Raw genomic sequence first — 8,995 nt, 5'->3', positions numbered from 1 at the left:
CAATTACTCGCAGCCTCTTACCGGTTAAAAGTGTCCTTTTGTGCAAGTCGCACGCTTGACTCTCGAGATCCCGAGAAATTGGTTGACAAAAGAGAAAACGGTTAGTATGAGCTGGACATACCAAAAACGTGTGTATCCCTTCGCCACGAACAACAGCACAGCACATCGTTGAATTCCAATCCAAACACATCCAAGGAATCCTACCGTTTCATTCAATTCACCGTCACAAAAGGCAAATCACGGTGTTCGAGTAATTGTGTATAATTTCCCACATCCCACACCCGGAGGCCCGGACGACTAAACGGTGTACACTTTTCGTCTCGTTGTTGCTTTTCTATAGCTCAAGTCCTATCTTTTTTTCTGCTGTCGTGCGACAAAAGCCACCAAACGGGACAAACGGGTAGAGAGAAGGAGTTCCTCACTAGGTCCTTCTGCACGCTTTATCAAAAGCGATGCAACAACAATCGATCTCACGTAAGGATATCGATCTTTTCATCCCTGTGTCCTTTTGCAATTGTTTCGAGTGATCGCTCTCTCTCTACTGCACCCGGGCATGATACGCTAACTTTAGTCCCAGGGCTTTAGGATTGTGCAGTCCTTACCCAACGTCCTTCTCTCTTCCGCACGCACGCACCTAACAATATCCATCGCAAATGCGTCCCAAATAGGTCCTCCAGCCTTAACTTTGCTTTTTTTGCGCGTGTGTCTTAAGAAAAAAGACGAGCAACACCGTGCCCAATCTAGCCGAACTTGGGCAGGTCTGCAAGTCTGAGGGTATTTGGGGTGATTGTTTCCTTTATTCTGTTACTGAAGAACAGCCGTTCCTACCAAAGGGCACAATGGATTCCAAACAACGGCCACGGCAGTTCGAACCGTATCGAGTTTTTTGTTGTTGTTATAAAGAAACTCTCATTGAAGCGCTTTTAGAAGCGCTTTGTAACGCTATTAAAATGCTTCACACACACACGCACACACACGCTCAATTCATTCACTCAATGGTGCATCGCGCCATTCAATCTTTCGTTAAAAACTGCATTCCTTTCAGAGCATTCAGTCGGGCAGAGTTTTGCGCTACAGCGTGTTGTTGTTTAGATCGGGCGCATCCGCGTGCGCCGAGCTGATCAGTGGCAGCTTCACGTTGGCCAGCTTCCCGTTGAACCGCTCGAACAGGCCGGCCCAAAAGTTCATCCGCCGCTTTTCGGGCATCTCGGCCATCGCAATACCGTCGTTCGTAATGTTCAGACACAGCAGCGGCACGTCCTGGCTGTCCGGCACGTTCGGTTGCGGCTCCCAGCGGAACGGCACGACCGGATCGGGGACCGGTTGGGCCGGCGTCGGATCACCGTACCGGGCGAAGTTACTCCACAGCCGTACCATCGTTTTGCGCAGCCCGTACGCACGGTCCGTCTCGGGCACTTCCGTGCGCAGTAGCGGCGAGCTGAACAGATAGTACACCTCGTCGATGTGGGCCGCACCCTTCATCGTGCCCAGCGACATGATCGCTTTGCCCTTGTTCAGCAGACCGTCGAACGCGAACCGGTAGCCGAAAAACTTCGACCGACGCTGATGGCGCGCCCACAGCTCCACCGTCATGCGGTACGCCAGCAGATACTTGTCGGTGAACACATCCGTCAGCTGGTTGAGCGTGTCCCGGCAGACGGGGCGCGCACCGAAGTAAAACTCCCGGATCTCTTCGCCCAGCGCGCGTGCCTCGGGCGAGAAGTAATCGAGCGCCACCGTTCGCGGTATGAACCGTTCCGGCTCGGCGTTGTATGCGGCCAGCGTCTTGATAGCATCGATCAGCACCATCATACCGTCGCGCTCATTGTACCCCAGTATTATCGGAATGTCCATCGAGTTGGGCTCGCTGAGGATCTCGGTCGGATGGCGCGTGATCAGAGCGTCCGGCGAGTCCGACCGCTCGATCACCGGAAGGAACGGGATCTGGAACAGCCGCTCGACCGCTTTCTCACGCTCCGTCAGCACCAGCGGCTGCAGCTCGAACAGTTTCCGGGCGGGTGCCGCTCGCAGTATCTCGTACACCTCCCCGTCGGTGGCGGGACTGTGACCGAGCAGCTTCGCCAGCCGGCGGGCCTTCTCTTCCGGCTGCTCCTGGAACGCAAACTCCGTGTAGATGGAACCGCTCTGCAGAATGGCCTTGTGAAAGTAGCGCTTCGATTCCGGCGACAGACAGTGGAAGTTGACCGCGATCGCGCCCGAGCTCGCCCCGAACAGCGTTACATTGGACGCGTCACCGCCAAACACGCCAATGTTCTCGGAAATCCAGCGCAGCGCCGCCCGCTGATCCTTCAAACCCGCATTGCCCTCGATTCCGGCGTCCGGCAGGCACAGGAACCCGAGCACACCGAGCCGATAGTTGAGCGTGACCACAATCACGCCCTCCTGGACGAGATAGTTGGGCAGATAGAGCGAACTGTCGCCGTGGCCACCGATCAGTCCGCCGCCGTGGATGAACACCATCACCGGCAGCGGTTCCGGGTCGTCCCGCTTGCCCAGCTTCGGTGTGTAGATGTTCAGGAACAGGCCGTCCTCCGAGCCGCTGATCTCCTTCGTCAGCACGTCCAGCCCGAGACAGTTGCTGCGCTCCCGGGTGCAGTCCAGATAGGAGACGGCGAACTTCTCCAGCGGCGCCGGCGACTTGAAGCGCAGCGCACCGACGGGCGCTTTCGCGTACGGCACACCCTTGAAGTAGTAGTAGCTCTGCCCGTTCGGCAGTTTGTCGCGCACGCCGTACACCGAGCCTTGCTGCACCTGGACGCATATTCGCGTGATTGGCTGGAAAAGGTGATGATCACAGGATGAGGTGTTGTTGTTGTTGTTCTCCGGATCTTCCAGCTCGCTCACTCACCATGTGCTTCTCAGCATCGGAACCGGTGCTGACGTTCTTCCATCCCATCAGTGGTGCACTTCGCATAACCATGATGATGGTTTGCTTTGGTTTGTTCGAGACGTTCAGCGACACTATCAACTAAGAGCTGACCAAATTCAAAGCAACTTCCCTTTGTAGGTTCGAAAGGTTCGGAATTCTTCTCAAGCCTGTGGCCCAAACAATACTGCTCGCGATCGCGGTTCACACGGTGACATTTATCAAATGTTCATCACCATTCTTAAGCTCATTTTGGCTTCGTTTTGAATTATTAATCGTGCCATGTTAATGAAAGAGGCTTCCAAAAACGCCCCAAAACGCAGTGAGCGCTTTTTCAAACCCTGAGCTGATACAATGTATCGGTATGCAAATCTACCTAACCTGCACGCTGCACCTCGAGCAGAGCGAGAGGCCAACGGTTTATTTGCAATGCCAAGCGAACCCCGTAGGGTAAAACCGAGCTTCGGGTTCGATTGATTTATTGAACCCCTTTTTGCCAAAAACGCCCAGTCAGTCCCAGAAAGCCTTTACCCGCAGCGTCTCGGGCCGCCATTGCCGGTGGTACCGGTGAAGGTTCACTCAACATTTTGGCACGGGAACAGTTATTCCGGCCAGAATCGCTACCCCCACGTGCAGACGCGCGGAAAGACGCAAACGTGTTTGTGCGAAATGGTTGACGGTGAGAAAGGCTGCAAAAAGGCTTTAACCCGGGGCCAGAAAGGATTCAATAAAACAAAGGGTAAAAAACAGTTAGTTTGTCGCATGGTGGAGGCTTCCGAGCCACTCATCAGCAGCATGTTTTTATAAGCTTTGTGTGATGAGCGGTACCCGTGCCAATTTAACAATTTGCCAAAAAAAAGAAAGGATTCTCTAGAAGTAAAGGATGTGAACCCGTTAGCTTGACGCATGGCATGTAGGGTTGAATGTGACAGTGGCATGAGATAGGGTTTTGTGGGAGGTATTTTACGGTACCAGTGCTAAAAATGGTTAACCCACCCCGGAAGGTACTGTGCCATGAGTGTGCAAAAAAGGGTAATGTGCAGTTATTTTGTCGCGTGGAGAATGATGCGTTGGTTGTTGCTGTATGCTGATAGAAGGGTGTGTTATTAACTGAAGTGGCCCTTGGGTGTTTGTGATTGTAAGTGAAGGAGTAACAGGAGAAAAAATGGCAAAGGGTAAAGAACAGTTATTTTGGCACGTGAGGGGGTTTTGTCAAAAAATTTGCAGTCAAAGGTCGTAAAAGAATTAGAGTAAGGGGAATGTGTTAAATTAGCAATTTATTTGCAAGTGTTGGAGAATGTTTTACGACCCTGGAAATTGATTCTGGATTGTTTTCACAAGTCGTTAGGATAATACAATGTGATCTACATATTAATGATTTAATTCGCAGGGAAAAAAATAAAAATATGTTTCCTCAAGCCAAGAATCGTTTTACATCTTTCTTTATATCCATTCCACATAAAATAGCAATATCTCAAATTAATTTGCCACAAATGATTTCCGTTCCATGTTTTTGTCATGATCAATTTCATCCTTCTCTGAACCACTCGTCAGCCCGTCATGTACCGATACGAAACCCCCTCGAGGCAGAAGCACTTAACTGCACCCAATCCCCTGGGATGAGTGCAGTTTCCCACTAATGCGGTGGCTCAATTTGTCGCTAAAAGGATCATTCGCTCCGTATCCACCCGGACAATGTACGACAGAACGGGAAAAGGTAAAGCTTCGTTTTTTTTTTTGTTCCACGGTTTCGTGTGCACTCCGTACCAGCAGCGCCCGACAATCAATTTTCATAATTATTTTCTTTTCTATTTGCTCAACTTGTTTATTAATATTGCTGCCGCTTTCACCTGGGTACAGGCGCGTTCCGCTTTGCTTCACAATTCCGAATGTGTCCCAGTATGCCGACGTCCCACAGCCAAAGGGCATCGATAATTGTTAACCCAGCGACCAAAAAAAAAACAGTCCCTTGAAAAGAAGAAAAAACAATCCGTGCCTCATGCCAGATTGCCGGTCGCATTGTGCAGTTGACAGATCCAGTCCCTGAAGTCGCAGTCGGGCGGAAAGCAAAATCAATTAACAATAATTTGCCGTTTTCTGTGCGTGTGTGTGTGTGTGTGTGTGTCTTTTGCTGATCTTTTGAGGCGATTTAATTGTCTCCTGTGCGTTTCGGGTGTGCACATGTGTACAGTGCACACGCTTTGTATCGGGATCCTTTTCCATTGTGTTCTTGGGCAGCAGTGGCAGGCTTGGACGATGCATTACTTTTCGCTTGGTCCTTTTTGGCGTGCTGTACACACATTCCTGCATGCAACTAAATCCCCACCCCGTATCGGCACAAAAAGACTTAACTTATGCCTTTTTTACATATTGAATCCCAATCAATGGGTCGCACAACACACCGCGTGCGGATAACGGCGAGGACATTTGAGGCCAATGAGGCTCAAAAGGGAAGCCAACATATGGCCAACATGAGCTGCAAATATTGTACTTCCATCAATTAATGCCAGAGCCAGGGAGACGAATGCTTGTCACCAAACTTTGACCCCCGGGGGCCCGCTGAGGCTTAGCGACACACACTGGCACACTGAAGATCACTTTCTTGAGCTGTGAAATGTCACCCGAAGAAGGTTTTTTTTTCTCCCTATTTTTACACCTAATGGCTTATGTGTATTGCTTTGCTTAAATGCAAAGAAAACACACCCAAAGTTGACAAAATTAGAGCCCCTAAAGGTAAGTAATTGGACAAGGTTGACAAGGCGTCGCTTTCGTTGCACAGAAGAAAGGGAAACGTTCGACACTCCGGAGCGTAATTGGATGGTAATTGAGTTATTTTTCAGTCGTTCGGTGTAATAACAATCATTCTGCTGAACCGCTCACACCGGTCTCATGGGGCCAGGTTTAGAGGTCGCTCCGGATTGTTAAATTGTGCCACACAAATGCTGTTGTTTACTAAAAACATAGAGAAAGTGATCGTTTTTCCAAACGGCTGGAAGGCCACACACAAAATGTGTTTGTTTTCTTAGCAAGATGACACAACCCGTTAACCCGTCCAGTGTTGTGCGATTGCATCAAGCAAAAGGGGTAAAGTCATAAAAGTCGTGTTCGATTGATCGGCCTGTGCGTGTGTGTGTGTGTGTCTTTAGCCCGTGTTCATCTTAGCTGGAGCGTGCAAAGAAAGGAAAAGGGATCGTAGCACGGCACAATCTAGATCCATGCACAAAGCTCTCAAAGGGGTTGACAGATTCACTTTCGTTCAATAAAATAGGCAACCCTTTTCCGATCGTACGGCACCCCGAAAGGGTGAAGGTGAAAGTGAGCGTGTTGAGCATAATTTTTTAATAACACCTTGTAAAACCGATCATATTTGAAAGAAATGGACGAGGCAAACGGGTTGACATACTGATCTGGTATAGTTTTACTGATGCAATCGCTTTTGTGACTCTTTAGAAGCAAAAGCATGGACTTTCAAGACCTTCTCTAAAGTTTTTCAAATTGACATGATCACTTTTTGAGTTTGTATCGTACAGAAGTGAACAATGGTATATTTGTATACATTTTCATGGTGCCGGTATTGGTTTCTTGTACCCGACGCTTTGAACGTGGAAGATTGAATATAAACATTAAACAAAACTTTATTCTGTCACAAGCAACGATTGACATTATACTGCCTGTGCCTGTGCAAGCTGTCCCTGAAATCGTATCCTTTCCACCCCAACAATTGCCGTCCTTGGGCACGAGACACCAATCCACTGCAGCTTCACCTCCACCCGAAGGACGCCTCACAGCTCGCACCAAAGTAACGGGTTTCCGTCATCCATCACAGTCGCCATTACAGGCGGGCAGAAAATCCCAACACTCCCGGACGGATGTTGCGAGAGTGGGCCAAAGCCATGGGCTCAAACCATTCGCTCATAAACCCGTTACAGCCCGTTAGGAATTTGCAAATAGCAACACTTCCTCGCAAAAACGAATGTCCTAGAGGTCCTGCTAAAGCAACATTGGCAATAAGCAATTAAGCAAATACGGCGGCCCATCCATACAGCGCACACATTTCCAGTTATTTCTGCATGCGACAATATAACTGTTTCTTTAGCGTTTTATTTCCCCCCTTTCGGGCCCGTTTTTACAACCTGCCAAAAAGGATGCTAGCCCTGCGCACAGAGGAAGGGTAGCGGTACTTTTGATTATTTGCGAAGGCTTGCGAATTTCGGTGCGCTTCTGCAACGAAGGACAAACCGATCGGGTAAAGATGCGAAACATTTTGTTTGTTTTTTATGTTGGTATGGTATGGTTGGTATGGTTGTTGTGTAAGTCATAAAAAAGAGGTTGCAAAAATATCTGATTGCAGATCTGATGGCCGGAAGGTTTATGTTTAACGAATGAAGTTTATGCTCATTGATGGACTTTTTTTCGATGTTAACATGACTCATATATAACATATGCACAAAAATAAAGATTGAATAATTCTAAAATGTTATTACAGTAGTTAGACTGCATCTTAGCGGTAGGAAATTGAAATTGAGGTATTTTGAAAAGATTATGTTTTTGCTATTTAAATTCAGAAACAACAAGAGATTAAGACACATTCAATCATAAGCCTATTCCAATAAGTTCAAAAATGTGATTTTACAAATAAAACGAAATCTTATTCTAAAGTTAAAATAGAAAAGGTTTGCTTTATTTCTTTATTTTGAAGATTAATAAATAATAATAATAATAATAATTTCTAAATATAAGAAATAACCTTTAAAAATGTGCATTTTATCAAATATTCTCCTAACTAAGTCGATCTGAAGATAAAACATTGTCATTTGAAGCCTTACCGAAACCACGTTCAAACATTTTATAGTGTCATAGCTGGTGATTAGGATAAACGAATATCTACAACAATCCCAAGAATGTTATACAAAACTTCTTACACAATAGAAAGAAATGGAAAACAAAATATAGAATACACGTAGCCTTAAACACAAAATAAAATAAAACCAGCTTAACGAGCAATCCTGTTATCATGTTTTGTAGAATAATTTCCACCTTTATTGTAGTCAACCCCTAAACATACTAAAAGTCAAATAAACGAGGCAAAACATTCCAACCAAACACCGTTACGATCGAGATTGTGCTCAGACCGAAAGTACCAAAAACATTGTCAACTCCATTCGCCTACAACGCATCCTCAAGATTAGGCAATATTTTATTCAATTTGTTCAGGGACAGACATAGGTTAATAAAAACGTGTATAACCCTTTCACCCACATTCTAGACATGCATGAGCCAGTGAAAGGGAAAGGGTTGTCTTCTGCATGATCCATAGTGCAAGTGCAATAAACACAGAGCAATGACATAACAGACAATTAGAATATTAGGTGACAATCCTTTACAGCCCGTCCTAAGGTGGGCGTCCTTTCTTAACCCGTTCAACTCATATGAGAAAACTCGGGGGTAAGGAAAACCCTTTTCTGAACTAACGAAGCACACCACAGTACGAGTGCAGTATTGTCAACCCCTTCTTCCCGAGCGGTCCTCCCATTAGTTATGAATGGTTTTGTTTCCAGATCAGGAGGTTACAGTTACAGTTGCTTGTGCTTTTATGGTTTTACAATGTTTTGGCCCTAACGGGTTAACTTTTCGGCCAGTTTACATTTACGCAAAGCATCTGAGGCGAGATGACAACTTTCGGTTGTCACCAGTGAAGTGAAAGGGTTCGGGTGCGATACGGAGAGCATTGGAATGGAACAGCTTCAAGTGTCACTGGTTGCCGGGTGGTTGTAAAACAATTATAACTTGTCACATGGTTCAGGCAGTGATGTTTTAGGCAGACCAGCAAAGGGTTGAACCGGTAGAAAGATGCTGCTGTTGTAAAAAATGAGTGACATTTTGTTAGGTATTGGTTCATCTAGTTTAAGCAGTAAAAAAGGCTTTTAATATATTCTAATATTTGTTGAAACACATTTACACGATGCCAAATATACAATAGAGAAACAACAAGGATTCTGACGGAACTCAAAATTAACGTTGTCACACTTGGACCAAACATTTACATTAAATAGTCCATAGAAAATCAAGCTTCCGTTGCTTTCGTTACAACCTTGATGCATCATGTTC

General features: G+C 46.5%; 1 protein-coding gene across 1 annotated transcript; it reads right to left on the bottom strand.

The window, feature by feature from the left end:
• Positions 1-250: 250 nt before the first annotated feature.
• LOC120897665 (esterase B1-like) lies at positions 251-3,085 on the bottom strand. The gene is made up of 2 exons (XM_040302685.1): positions 2,870-3,085; positions 251-2,796 (listed from the first exon to the last, which is right to left on the bottom strand). The coding sequence occupies exons 1-2, from the start codon at positions 2,939-2,941 to the stop codon at positions 1,072-1,074; spliced, it is 1,797 nt and encodes a 598-aa protein (XP_040158619.1). The 5' UTR covers positions 2,942-3,085; the 3' UTR covers positions 251-1,071.
• Positions 3,086-8,995: the final 5,910 nt, after the last annotated feature.

The sequence above is a fragment of the Anopheles arabiensis genome, chromosome 2, assembly GCF_016920715.1.
Source record: "Anopheles arabiensis isolate DONGOLA chromosome 2, AaraD3, whole genome shotgun sequence".
Lineage (NCBI taxonomy): Eukaryota > Metazoa > Arthropoda > Insecta > Diptera > Culicidae > Anopheles > Anopheles arabiensis.
The sequence above is the reverse complement of the archived record's forward strand: the minus strand, read 5'-3'. Positions and strand labels throughout refer to the sequence as shown.